The following is a 15731-nucleotide window of genomic DNA, read 5'->3' as shown; positions in this document are numbered from 1 at the left end:
TAAGAATAACGACATATATAATAACAATGGTAACACTTAGAATATGAATGACACGACATTGAATAACAATATCAAAGATACAATAACGAAATATAGAATAACAATAATGACTTTCAGAATATGAATGACACGACGTTGAATAACAATAACAAACATACAATAATAATAACATACATATATAATTTAGCAACGTTTGACATGCCATACAATTTACTTCACGTAAAACGTTATCGATTTTCAGATAACTCGAGTTTAGATAAAGTATAGGTACAAGTAGTTTGAAAATATTCTCTTAAAATTTTAAAGGATATTCTGTTATCGTTTAAAACATTTGGAACAATGTTTGTTTTTAGCTTTCTAGCATTTAGTAATTAAAAATACGGGATAACACATAGGGGTTATATTCGGCTCTACGGCTGAAAATTGTATATCATCAATAGTTTTGTTTTCGTGCAGGGGGCTCTTTTTAAATATGGCGGCTGTGAGAAATATGAGGCGTAGTGAAAAACACAAAAATTATGTATGTGCTCTTGTAGCAGTGAACAAAACTGGAGAAGCTTTAGGAAGTGTTACCGAACAGGGACTTCAAACTGTTCATAATCAAATCCAACACAATTTAAGATATCTAAATCTACCTCAATGCGTTCAACAGTGCAGTGTCAACATTCATGATCGAAACAGGTAAACTCATATTCTGTAGATTTATTGATTAAACCGGAAACAAATATATATATTATGAATACTTACGACATGGTGTTCGCTATAAAAGATTTTGACAACAAATCCAAAAATGTTCATGAAATGGTTACAAAAAGATTCAATTTAAGATATTATCAGGGAATTATCATCTTGTGGAGGAAATCAACATGTTACCGTCATTTATTTTCCCTTGAAATTTATATTATTTAGATAGTATAAACACACATTCATAGGTGAAAATGTTTATGACCTGTCAGCAAGTATATGTAGTTGAAAATAAGTTAAACACAAACATCTTCCTTTCGATCATCTATTAGATTTGTAGAAAAATCATTGGGAAGTAGAACGCTACTAAAGATTTGATACCGTATGTGATAAACATCTATCAAATATATATAGTTAAGCGATTAAGAAAAATATTGATAGCGAAAAGTCAGCTTTTTAACTTGGTATCCTGAAACATTCCATTTGGTAATCTAAAAAGTTATTTTGTCTTTTCCAGGCCACATGCCGGTATTAATGTCATCGTTACTTCCTGTTTATTTTTTGGATGAAGGTTATTTACCAACTGATCAAAACTGTACATTTTGATTGGTGGATGAAACATTTCACAGGCTTCTAGAATGGAATAGATAGTATTTTCTTAAGGGATATGCAGGTGCTCTGAACAATACAGTATAATCCGGTGCAAGGCTTTTGTAAAACATCATAAACCTGAATGCTGCGGCAGACTACGACTCTGCCACTCTGATAGAGAGTGATCTCCTGTAAACGATTTAAAGTCAACTCGTCCTAAGCTACATTTTGTTTTGCTTTATAAATGCCCCATCGTATTTTAAAGTGCAGAGTGCATGCACGTTTCGTTGCTTAAAATGTGCATTGGGTAATGCGCCCGTTTGTCATTTTTAAAGCTATTTCTTGTTTACTTTGCAAAGAGAAGATTTCAAATCATTCATTTGAATTTGACAAGTTTTATCAGTGGTCGATTGATCAAATAAATTTATCTAAAAATCAATGGTTGTAAAGTGTGTTTTAGATTAAAATGCGCTGTTGATTAACTCGTTTTCCAGTTGACTACGGAAAAATGCGATGAAAAACTACTGTTCAGTTACAATATATACAATTAAGCTGTCCCTTAATAAGATATTGATTAATATTTTCATTTTGGCCCCTTTCGTTGACGTAACATGCACCAAATGACATTAGTCAAAGTTCTTAGCTGTCCATTTGCGAATGGAAACGGCCGCATTTCTCTGAAACTCCACTGAATTCAAGGGTACAACTCGAAGGACTAAGGTCATACAGGACTCAAGATTTAGCTAGAATAAACAAAATGTGAGCTGTTTGCAAGAGTTTTGAACGTCTGTAAATGTTTCAGGTAATGGCAGTCGTCGATGACTTTTATGTAAAAAACAAAACAAAACAAAGTCTATGCTTCATTTGCTTATTTATATTCGCAATAAATAATCTTTTACAATATAACTAAATTTATTGTATTGGCCTGTCAAAACATTTTTCTGGCTTTCATGTTAATCTTATGTAGGCGTGAACAGAATACAATGAAAGCCGGGAACATGTTTTGACAGGTCAAATAAATTGTACAATACATTGTATTTATATTAATTTAATCTAATAATTGCTGCTTATATTCAAGATGGTGTCCAACATGTAGTAGCTGGCGCCAAGAACTAGAACAATACATCGTACAAGTTCGACGGCGGAATAGAGTACGTTGGTCAGCAATGAAATCGTGGACATGGCCGATAGATAGCCTAAATATAGCCGAAATATTCTCACCTGACTACAATGCAAACAACTTGAAAGACATCTCGACAATACTCAACATTTGGGAAAGGTGTTCAATCTTTCAAAGGCAGGTCCAAGTTGCTGATCCTCTGAGACAATCTCGAAATGAGCTAATACACCAGTACAACGCAAAAATGAAAATTACAAATGCGAAGAAAATTGAAATATTTCAGAACATAAGTAATGTTATCACACATCCAGATATTCAACCTCTAATACCAAACCACAATGATTTAGTACAAACTATCGGTCACCTTGAACAAGGTGATCTATTTCGGTATGAAACCGATATCATGGATGCTTTAAGGGATATTGGAATGCAAAATGCAGACATTTATGCTAGACTTGACAGAAATGCTCTAGGGCTCCATGAAACACATACAAAACTTGAAAAGAATGCTCTAATAATACAAAAATTAACAAAGCATGTCTTTTGGGTAATTGTTATTTCGATTATGATTATGTTTAATCTTTGTGTCTTATCCTTATGTGGGTTTGTCTGGTATCTAAATACTCCAGCATGTGTACCTCTGAAGGACATTGGGATTAAAAGAGACACACATACCAGCGAGTTACCTAAAGCTCCCTATACGTTAGAGTCAACAGAAGGTAAACATTGGTATTATTTGTTATGAAGCATGCAATCTGCTTTCGCACCAACACAACTCAATATGACATATTTCCAACACAACACAATATGACATATTTCCAAACATAAGAAATGTTATAACACGTCCAGACATTCAGCCGCAATACCAAACCATAATGACATAAGGTATTACTACACCTAATGGTGAATATTTCAAAAGTTCAAAACAATGTTACAGCGATATACTGTATCCAGCAAGAGACTCGTATGCAAACTTTAAACAACTTTTACAGTGCCGTTATTTTTTTAGCTCACCTGAACACAAAGTGCTCGGGGTGAGCTATTGTGATCGCTCACCGTCTGGCGTCCGTCCGTCCGTCCGCCCGTCCACACTTTCCTTTAAACAACATCTCATCCTAAACCAACAGGCCAATTTTGATGAAAGTTCACAGGGATGTTCCTTGGATGGTCTTCTTTAAAAATGGTTCAAAGAATTGAATTCCATGCAGAAATCTGGTTGCCATGGCAACCAAAAGGAAAAACTTTAAAAATCTTCTCCAAAACCAGAAGCCCTAGAGCTTAGATATTTGATGTGAAGCATTGCCTAGTGGACCTCTACCAAGTTTGTTCAAATCATGACCCCGGGGTAAAAATTGACCCCGCCTCAGGGGTCACTTGATTTTACATAGGAAAATCTTAAAAAATCTTCTTCTCAAAAACCAGAAGCCCTAGAGCTTAGATATTTGATATGTAGCATTGCCTAATAGACCTCTACTAAACTTGTTCAAATTATGACCCCGGGGTCAAAATTGACCCCACCCCAAGGGTCATTGATTTTACATAGGAAAATCTTCAATTTTTTTTCTAAAAATAAACCAGAAGGCCTAGAGCTTAGATATTTGAAATTTAGCATTGCCTAGTAGATTTCTACATAATTTATTCAAATCATGACCCCCGGGATCAAATTGACCCCACCCCATAGGGTTACTTGATTGTACATAGAAAAATCTTCAAAATTTTCTAAAAAAAACAAGAAGGCTTAGAGCTTAGATATTTGACATGTAGCATTGCCTAGTGGACCTCTACAAAATTTGTTTAAACCATGACCTCCGGGGTCAAAATTGACCATGCCCCAGGGGTCACTTGATTTTACATGGGAAAATATTCACAAATTTTTTAAAAATAAACCAGAAGGCCTACAGCTTAGATATTTCACATGTAGTATAGCCTAGTGGACCTCTACAAAATTTGTTCAAATCATGACCCCCAGGGTCAAAATTGACACCACTCCAGGGGTCACTTAATTTTACAAAGGGACAATCTTCAAAATTTTTCTTAAAATAAACCAGAAGGCCTAGATCTTAGATATTTGACATTTAGCATTGCCTAGTAGACTTCTACAAAATTTGTTCAAGTCATGACCCCCAGGGTCAAATTGACCCCGCCCCATGGGGTTACTTGATTATACATAAAAAAATCTTCAAAATTATCTAAAAAAACCCAGAAAGCCTAGAGCTTAGATATTTGACATGTAGCAGTGCCTAGTGGACCTCTACAAAACTTGTTCAAATCTTGACCCCCAGGGTCAAATTGACCCAGCCCCAGGGGTTACTTGATTGTACATAGGGAAATCTTCATAAATTTGCTAAAAATAAACCAGAAGGCCTAGATCTTAGATATTTGATATGTAACATTGCCTAGTAGACTTCTACAAACTTTGTTCAAATCATGACCCTCGGGGTAAAATTGGCCCTGCCCCAGGGGTTACTTGATTGTACATAGGAAAATCTTCTAAAAATGTTCTAAAAATCATCAGTTTGACATTTGAAACATGTAGCTCATATTACTCTGGTGAGCGATCCAGGGTCATCATGACCCTCTTGTTTTGTTTGTTTTTTTAAAGCTTTAGCAAAAAACTTTGTTCAAGCAGGCATCTTAACTCAGGTGAGCGATATAGGGCCAACATGGCCCTCTTGTTTTATAAATTTTGTATAATTTATGATATTTACTCATGCTCAAATACAGACAAATTTCAATGTGCTAGCAACTATCCGAAATGTTTGCAGACAATTCATTATAACATTAATTTTGAGAAAAGAAACGCTAAATTATTGGTAGTAAGACCAAAGTTGAATTTGGATTATGGTCAGTGAAGTCAAGGTCAAGGTTACTGTAAGATAAAATAGCAGAAAACAACAACCCCAGTTTCCTCTGAATAGCTAAAGTTTCGATTGTTGTATTGAAATTAAACTTGGCATATAAGTTTCGTAAAAACAAACTAAGTATTGGATTCCATATGTGGTCAGTGTGATCAGGTTCAAGGTCTGAAAAAGTGCAACCTGTCTGTCACAAAGTTTGTTCACGCAGCTCAAGTAACATCACTGCTGGATTAACACCAGACTTCACTGAACGGATTATTGCTAATAAATAATATTTAATATTTAGTGATTTTCTCTAAAGTTACGACCCCTAAGTCGTGGTATTTTACATTTCTGCATAGTAAGTGGTGGGAGACATACGAATTTCTTAGAAATCAATCACTAGTTTTATTTTATTTCAGGAATAAGTGTTCTTGTTTTGTCACATTATTGATCTATCAATTTAGCAAGAATGCAACTTTCAAGATTAGTATTTGTGTTTTAATTGTTGGAAATGTTTCAAAGCTTGTAAAACACTATCACTATCTTTATCTAGTTCGGAAAAGCTTATATACAAGAACTGTTTAATACATTTGTACATTGCTATACATAACTTTTGCAGGGAAACATTTATTGAAACTATATTGTCAATGGGTATGAATCTGCGTTTGGCTAGCACACCTTATACCTCAACGGCCGTTCTGAGATACAGTCTTACTTTCTTTCGTCTGTCAATCGTTTAAATAGTTATTTGTTTAAAAAACAATGAAATCTGACAGCATATCTACGGATCGCAGGGTAGTGAGTGTTTTTCCTGGGTAAGGCATACGTCCTCAACGACCGATTTTATAATAAACAATGTGTCTTAAATCATTTGTCCTCCAACTCATGTGAAGTGGACGGGTTAGTATTGGTACAGAATCCAGGAACACTGGTTAGAGTAAATGACCGTGGTTACATGACTGAAATACTTCTGCAAACTGCGTTACCCCACCCCCGCCCCCCAAAAAAACAAATCCCCCCAAAAAATAAAAAAAACAAAGACAAACAAACAAACACACATGATAGATCTGACCAGTACATACTAGTCCGGTATTTTAAGCAAGTGTTGTAAGAAATGAAAACATTAAGCCTCTTAGATTAACATCCTTTTGATTGTAACTAGAATCCGCACGATGAGTGCGGCACTGTGTCAGACTTATCAGAAAACAGGACATAGATATACTGATATTCACGACCTTACATATTTCAGGCTGCCTTCCAGAGAACTTGTCTTATGTCAACTCCGGGAGAGTGTTTCTATTTGAATATATTTCACACCACAAGAATTTTACAGGAAGAAATTGGTTGTTTAAGATAATTGAAGAAGAGCTGCTAAAGATGACAGACGAAAATCATGGACTATTATTACAAGCCGACATGGGCTACGGGAAGTCTGCGCTGATTAAGCAAATAATATGTTCTTCGAAAAACAACCCAGCAAGCAGAATAAGAAGACGTCTCGTGGCTTATCACATTTGTAGATTTGATGTTTTAACATCTAAACAAGCATATATATTCATTTTTCGTTTAATTTCAATGTTTTTATCTCAGATACCAGCTATTGGCGAGAGTATGAGGGCTTGTCTGGAAGTTTTTGACAGAACTTTGTGTGAAAGAGATCCGAATGGATGCTTAGATCAGTGTATTTTCTGAACAAGAACCGGTAATAATAATCATCGACGGATTAGATGAGTGTTACAATTCTTACCGCCATGAAAACGAATTATATGTTCTACTTAGGTACAGGATACATCGTTTTCCGTTTTGGGTAAAGTTTTTGATATCAAGTCGGAATGTATCTGAACTAAAACACTTTAGTAAATACTTATGGTTTCTTAATCTGAACGATGATGATTTAAGAAACACGAATGATATAAAATTATACTTACAGCAAGCGAATACGAACATTTCAGAAAAAGAATTTGTAGAACTTACGATGTCAAATGTTTCAAACTTTTTAATTGCTTCCAGTTTAAATGAATGTTTTCATTTTGAAGAAGGAGAGGTCATTGCTCATTCTTTAGACCATTATTACGACGAACAGTTTCGAAGGTATTTCATTGCGACTTCAAATCCTGGGTTCGGCGCTACAAAACGGATACTTGAAGTGATATGCACCTCATTACACATATTAACGGAAGACGAATTGCAGAACATTTTGTTTAACTCATTAGGTATGTCAATGGAAGCTTATGCAGAGGCTAAAACACGATTAAGAACATTCATTCAAAACACTGGCAACGGAATCTTTCTCAAACATTTTTCCTTGCAAAAATGGCTGATGAATTCGACTAATGAAGATTTTTCAATTAACATAGCAAATGGCCACAGACTACATGCATTACAGATATTCGAAAAAATAGAAAGGAATGATTACAAGTTCGATGTCGTAGATCTAGCCATTCACGTGAGTCATTCTACTGATTTCGGTCTTCGCCATAAGTTTTTGAATCTTTCGAAAATGGAGATTGATTACATACGCTATGACCAATATCCCTTGATAAGTCTAGCTTCGAGAGTAGATGACTATATAAGTACAGACATCCTAGCTTCACATTTCAGGGAGGTTGATCAAAGGGATAAAAATAATTTCACAGCTCTTTTTATAGCCGCTTCTTTGGGTCATATACATACGTTTGAGGCTTTACTTAAACGAGGTGCAAATATATCATTCAGAACTGATTCATTTAGTTGTGTTATAGACTTTGATCGTGCTTTTCAAGTTTCATTTGAATACAAGCTTTGGGGATATGGCGTGTTAGATATCGCTGCTCAAAATGGACACAATAAGCTGGTTCATTATATAATTGCAAATGACGGAAAAATGTTTGATTATCCCATGAGAAAACTGAATGCAGCAAATCTTTTACCGATTCATTTAGCTTGTAAGAGAGGACACTTGGAAGTTGTAAAACTTATCCAGGAAAGTTATCCTTTCATGTTAGACTGGCAGTGTATGTACTATGGGGCAGCCATGGGTGATATAGATTTACAAAATTTTTTAGTCAAAAGCAATGTAACCGATGGATGTCGTCGATGTGAAAATTATCTACACTGGATTCCTGAAAACAAATTACGTGTACAAGGGCAAATTATTGGCAATGACATCAACAAATATGAATATGTTCTCTTTGACGACTGGAATAACATTACTTGCGAATCGGCCTTGCATGTTGCTGTACGGGAGAATAAATCGGAGGTCGTAAAGCTGTTAGCAGGTCAGTTGATAAATGCTGCTAGCTGCTTTGATAGGGGTGGTAGAACTCCCGTCATTGCAGCATTACAATATGGATACAAATCTATCATTGAATATTTTGCCAGTATTGGAGTTCTACAAGGAAATGAAACATGTGGGAATGTTTTTTATTTAAACGATTCTCTAAAACTGCATAGAAATGAAATAGAAAAACTGAGAACTTACTTTTGTGAGAGAGGTCTTCAAATATTACATATTGCAGCCAAATTTGATCATGTTTGGTTCGCAACATTGCTTAAGTCATATAGTTTGGAATCAAGTTGGAATAGAAAGGATAGTGGAGGATGCTATGCCATCTATAAAGCAGCTTGTCATAACAGCCTGAAAATGTTGACATATTTAAATGAAATTTTAGGCGAGAATGTTAACGTTTTGAAGTGTCGAAATGGGTCGATGCCTTTGCATTCAGCAATTTCATGTACATCCGTGTCTACTTTCCAGGTACTGTTTCTTAAGCAAAAAGAATACGTCGGTATATCTGCGTCCTTAAGAAAGTCTATGTTAATGCTTGCTATCAGTAAAGACGTTAATACGGAATTAGCTAAAGATATTGAAACAATGGAAAGGGATACTGCTGCAATATTTTCAATGCTGTTGACAGATAAAAAGGATTTACAATATACAGACATCAGGAACAGAAACATTTTACATATTGCCATTGCTAAAGGGCATTTTCATGTTGTTTCACATATATATTCCAAATACCCAGAAACATCAGTAGCCCTTTTAAATGAAAAAGAAATCAACGGTAAGAAACCATTACTATATAGCATTGATCAATTAGAAATGGTTTCAAATTTTCATGTATATAGAGATTTATTTTTCAATTACAGTTCTTTAAATACGTTAAATTCACCTCTTAACCATATGGGACCTAAGGAATATACAATATTTCTATCAATAGAATTCAAGAATCCTGATTCTTGCGTTCAAATGGTATTTGAAAGATTGATACAAAAGCAGTGTCTACATGCTATGCTTCACTTTTTGACAAAATGCAAATATGACCATTTCGATATTTCAACTGTTATTGTTAAAAAAGATCAATATGGACTTTTAACATTGAGTTACTATACATTATTAGTACAAAGTATAATCCATCAGTTGAAGCCGGATATATTTAAAATGCCAATTATTTGTATGACTTGCGATGAAATTATACATAAATGCAACCTGCATAAAAGAGCACTAGAATATCTTAAAATTACAAAAATGTTATCTAGTTTGCATTTAGACATAATGCATGACATAATACTGGAACTTCTTTTTCCAAGTCGCCTATCAGTTTTAATGAGCAATTGTTATGATGCCATGGGTTTTAATGTGTTGGAATGTGCTATACAAGGAGGCAGTCCCCATTTAGTTGAACACCTTTTAAAAGCAGGTGTTAGCAGTGAAATGGAAAAGGATAAACTGTTATACATGCCACTTAATTCATTAGATTACCGGCAAAATGACACATATTTTGTGTACAGCATTATTACGAATGCCGGGCTTTTTAAATTGACATTTATACAACATAACAAGTTTTTAAGAAACATTGATCCAGATAGAGGATATTCTGAAATGTCGATGAACATTGATATAGTGCTACTTAAGAGGTATGTGGGTTCAAAATTTGAATATTTCACACATGATAACAGAAATATTACGGACGTATTGATATCTGCATTGATCAAAGTGTATCATACTGATCTGAGGAAAGAGCAAATTTGTTTTCCGAAAAGGAGACAATTTTCGCTTATTCATAGATTTGCGTTTGAAGGTTTTCGGAAAAGCATAGCATTAGTTGTCAAGTATTGGGGATCTAGTATTCTTAAATGCAAAAATACCGATGATTTCACGCCTTTATATCTTTTTAAAGTCTTGCATGGTAAATCTGATACTTATTTCATGACAAAGTATGGACTATCATTCATTCCACCGAATAAACGAGCTGAAACTTACTTCTTATTCAAGTTACAATATAAATTTATCTTTTCTGTTAAAAAAAGAAATCAAATCAAGTGTCTTATGAAATATTTTAGGACAGTACCCACCAGTATATACATGATAACTAAAATGTATAAATGCGCCAGTAAATTCTATAGTATTTCCAGAACTAAAATAGTGAAACGAAAAATGAATAAAATAAAATGGGGGATGTCTGTTTTAACGGAGCTAGATGTTTGGTCAAACTTTGAAAGAAAATTTTTACACACATTCGGAAATAATACTTTCCTTTTGTACAATGCTAAAATGTATATTCAAACTATGCTGGCGCAACATCCTTACACACTTCTTATCAAGCAGTATGCATCTTTTATTAACAGTCTTGATCAACAGAATCGTATTTGTGACTTTCTTCGAACGTCGTTGAAGAAACTAATTTTGGTTGAAATGGAAGATAATACGTTATCCGTAAAGGTGTTTAAAAACCAGGATTATGCAAAACAGTATCTCAAAATTATTGAAAAATACCAATGGGGTATGGTAAACTGTACTGAGCTATATTATACGTATTTTGTACAATTTTGGAGGAGAAATCTTACTGACAAGTTCATAAGGCAGACATTTAATTCCCTAAGTTTCGACCTCATGCACATGGCACTAAATCACTCTATATATTTTTCACATATCATAGAAAGGTCACATATATTTAATACTGTCAGTAAAAATGAAAACACATTACTTTTATGGCTCAAATTGTACAAACATTACAATTATATGAATGAGTTAGATACATCTCAGATTTATAGAGAATCATATAGGTACAGGAGTGAAAACTTAGCTACATTCACACAACATGTAAAAACTATTTCACATACTATACAGTTTTTGCTGTGGCAAAGAAATGCAGAAGAAATAGTAGAAAAGTTTCTTAAAAAAATACATAGAAATATGTACTAATATATAAAGAATTCGTATGAAACATTTTGTGCTTTTTTTTGATTTTGAAAATTCTAAGATGATGAGCAATTTTAATTTATTGCGTTAATTAACAAAATGAATTCTAGTACCTGTAATACTAATACTGTTCTGTTTCATTACCGTTTATAGCGTTGCATATAATAATTATGTTTATTATGTCCGTATAATACATGTTTAGTATTTACTGCTTTAAAAACGGCTTCAACAAATTGGAATATAATTTACTTCCAAATAAAGTTGAGAAATCTTCATAAGGCTGTATTTTAATCTTCCTCTATTTATATCTTTTTAATCTGACTCTATCAAAATGATGTAAATTCATGCATAATTCAAAATATGCCAACGGCTATTATTGAGAATCTGGTCGATCTGAAGTAAATATTCCTTTTTATGTTTTATTACCACATTTTTAATAGCGAAATGAATAAAAGGGGGTTCATTGGTTGTAGATTGATTTAATTTACATATTCTGTTCTTTTTATCAGTAAAATGTGTTTTGTTGTGTGATAAGAGGTATGAATAATAATTGAGCACAGATATCTCTGCAATAAATTGTTGTAATCATTTTAATTTTCAGGTCCTTGTAATTGTTACGTTTATTTAATAGCAATATCTTGAAATGTTTAATAGTGTTAGCTAAATGTTAATACAAATTGTATTATTTAACGGCACTAGTTTTAACGTTGACTTTTATCACTTTTAACTTTGTCATAGCATTTGCAATAGATATGAATTAACTCCAAATTGTTTTGTTATCTGCATTGTATCCCCGTAATGAAAGCTTTGATATTTTTCTTTATTATAAACTATACTAAAACTGGAAATAAAAAAAAACGTTTAAAATGGTCATTAGGCCTCAGTTAATAAAATTCATAATGGCGTAGAGCGCCTCACATGCCATAATCATAATGGTTCCGGATAACCAGAACGTCAGCGCGTTCTGACGTTGACGTCATGTAACAACGTCATTATGGCGCGTGAAAGGGTACTGAATCATTTTCAGAACGATTGTCAAATATTGATGACCTTCTAGATAGAAAAATCAATACAAATTATGCTTACACCCTATAAGTTTGTAGAAAAAATATGTAATTTGAAAATACCAAGATGAATATGAAGCGAAGGTATATAATAGAAAGGTCAGTAAACGGTTGGTTGTGCCTTAACACATAATAACACACACCACACAGTTTCATAATGGCTTTTATAATGACCTTCGGGTCAAAGCCTTCGGGCAATTATGAGTCTAGGTGAGCCATTATGGCAAGAAGGCACAACCATTCCGTATACTAACCCTTTGAAAAAAATGATTCATATGTGGTTTCATATTAAACAAATGGCCTTTGTATTAAATATCGAATGTACGAGGTCAGATTCAAAGAGTAGTTTTTTGTGTGATAGTTCGAAGGACCAATTTGACTTAAGTACTTGATCTTCTAAACGAAGATCTGAGAACGCCCCATTCACATACGTCTTCTGTATATTTTGGATTTCCAGTATTGCTATATCTATTTAAACCAATCAGACGTCTTGTTCGAATGTCAAGTAAGTAAGAAACATGTGCAGTCATTCCAGGGCTCGAACCCGGGACCCCTTGCTTACAAAGCAAGTGGTCTACCGACTGAGCTAACCGGCTATCTGACACATTAAAGAAATAATAGAATTGTAAATATCAAAAGTCAAGGCTACAGGAAGATTTGCAAAATGTTGTAAGTCAGAACGAGGCCATGAATAGGTCGTTCTCATATCCTATGCGTATAGTAATAGGAGATGTACTTTAGTCAGATTACTCAAAGGACTTTCTTGTAAATGTTATTAAAGGTGATTAATCACATAATCACGCAACATTATTTGACATTTTTCATGATTCCATTAAAAGATAAACATAACAAAAAAAAAAAAAAACATTATGAAATATTTACTAGAAATTTATCTTTTATGACTTTTTATCAACGTTTGTAATTACCCCATCCCCTTTATACAAATTGTATAAAATATTCGGACTTAAACACATAAACAATTTTTCCACAATAAAGCTCATCGAAAAAGGAACGCACACATATCAAATTGATGCTAGTTTATGTCCATGAACGGTCAATATTCAAGTTAAAGGCGATCGCTACCTTTTTTTTCGGACGGGTCGGTTGTGTTTCTTATCGATGTAGCTCACTGTAGAGTTGGGGTGGTCTTCTGCGCATGCCCGGAGATGATTATCTAATGTCGCATATGGCAAAAATTCTCAACTTATTATATGTTCGCATGCATTTAATGTATAATATGTATAATATACTGACTAAAGGTTAGGGTAAGTATCACCATGGTTACAAAATATATACATTTAAAGTACTTTTAGCTCAAATTGCTTCAATCCGACATATACTGGAGTCTGTTATTTATACAGCGCTCCAACTCTGCATTGAGTCACAGCTGTTTCTTATCCCGTACCGTATCACACCGTACATCCGTATTCGTAAACTATAGGTTTTGTTCGGAGAAAGGCGAAAACTTTCATCGTGTTATGACATCAAAATGCTTCAGAAACACCTTAAAATCCGCTTATTAAAAAATCTGCCGTTTGATAATTTGATGTATCTGTAAGTCATTTGTTCAATCAAGAGCCGCTCGCTTAGCTCAGTAGGTAAGAACGTTGGTGTACGGATCGCGGGACCGTGATCTCGGGCGGGGCGCATGTTCTCCGTGACTATTTGATAAAAGACATTGTGTCTGAAATCATTAGTCATCCACCTCTGATTCATGTGGGGAAGCTGGCAGTTACTTGCGAAGAACAGGTTTGTACTGGTATAGAATCCAGGAACACTGGTTAGGTTAACTGCCCGCCGTTACATGACTGAAATGCTGTTTTAAAACGGCGTTAAACCCAAAACAAACAAACAAATCTGCACAAACACTGAAAGAGTATTTCGTACCTGCGTTAAATGCCCGCCACACCCCACCTCCTTGTAATTTGATTTAAGCGAAATCTAATATGGTGACCAATCAATTTTCTTTTTGTTTTAGATTAGGTAGACATGACCAAAGGTATGTCTAGAGTTTGATTAAATTCTATTATAAATGTGAAACCCGATAAAATAGCAGAAGTACCAACTTAAAACTGTCAAAAATATTCAAAATAGCCCATGAAAATGCACTTTATTTGATGTAAGCATCTAGTTGTTTTTACTTTGTACAGGCAATTACAACAAGTAACAAAAACAACAACATAAATGCAAAGTACAGTAATGAATGTAATTTATGACAATCTTGTATTTAAGCATTTGCGTTATATTTTGTTGCGACGATCCATCTTTATAAAAGTAAAAACAAAATGTTCGTTGCTATAGCAGTCAAATGAGGCAATCAACAAAATCAAATGTCTTTAATTTAAAACGTAGTACTGCCTACCACTAGTATATATTGGCATAATTTGTAACATTGAACAGATAATATTGTTGATAGAGAAACACTATGACTTAGTTACCAACTGCATCATCTCTTAACAGATCGAGGTCTGCCTTCAACTTCATACTAACAAAGGACATTGTATTGCAGTACTTGCATCATTATACTTAGTCTAGTACATTTATCTAAATAAATATGTTAAGTTTGTCCATGTCGTTAATATTGAATGTGCATTCAAATACTACGTATTCTCTGACCTTGCATTTGGTAGTGATATGTTTATGTCTATACTGGAAATCAAGACCGACAAAAGCTTCATGAATGCTTTGAAAGTTTTCCAGCATATCATTCCCTTTTCTAGGAGATGGCAAGTTCTGTGGTAAAGCAACGCGTTCGTACTATTTTCAGTTCGGTACCCGGAAGTATCTAATGAAATAACTAACTTCTTAAATTGTTCAGTTGTAAGAACCTCCTCTGTCACTGAGCTAGCACGGAATACACGTTCTGGTTTTGAGTGACATAATGAAGGATGGTAACAAAACACTGAAATAGTGTCAGTGTTTAGTTTGACCCAGTGTTTCCTTAACTCAATTGTCTCTTTAACTGTAAAGATTTTCAATACAAATTCTCTGTCGTCCCCATCGATAACGGCAACAAACCCTTCTTCTTCTAGGCCTTTCACTTTCACTTTCACGTAATCTCCTATCTCGATATCGCTTTTGAAAACAACATCTTTTTCTCTAATAAGCCAAGAACTTAAGTTTTTTGAGTCTGTTTGACTGTTAATGTCCTGCATCAGAATTTGATCATCTTCATCGATCTGTTGTTCGTTCACTTTAGCCCAAAAACAAAGGTGATCAGACCGGTTTCTAGTCCAATGCCATTTTTTTTC

The 15731-nt window shown here is 34.2% G+C and overlaps 1 protein-coding gene across 1 annotated transcript; it reads left to right on the top strand.

Moving 5' to 3' along the window:
- The first annotated feature begins 240 nt into the window (after positions 1-240).
- Positions 241-6927, top strand: LOC123539472 (uncharacterized). The gene is made up of 3 exons (XM_045324113.2): positions 241-681; positions 2354-3114; positions 6485-6927. Exons 1-3 carry the CDS (start codon positions 473-475, stop codon positions 6925-6927), a joined length of 1413 nt encoding a protein of 470 aa, XP_045180048.2. The 5' UTR covers positions 241-472.
- The last annotated feature ends 8804 nt before the right edge of the window (positions 6928-15731 follow it).

Source organism: Mercenaria mercenaria, chromosome 18, assembly GCF_021730395.1.
Source record: "Mercenaria mercenaria strain notata chromosome 18, MADL_Memer_1, whole genome shotgun sequence".
NCBI classification, from domain to species: domain Eukaryota; kingdom Metazoa; phylum Mollusca; class Bivalvia; order Venerida; family Veneridae; genus Mercenaria; species Mercenaria mercenaria.
The sequence above is the reverse complement of the archived record's forward strand: the minus strand, read 5'-3'. Positions and strand labels throughout refer to the sequence as shown.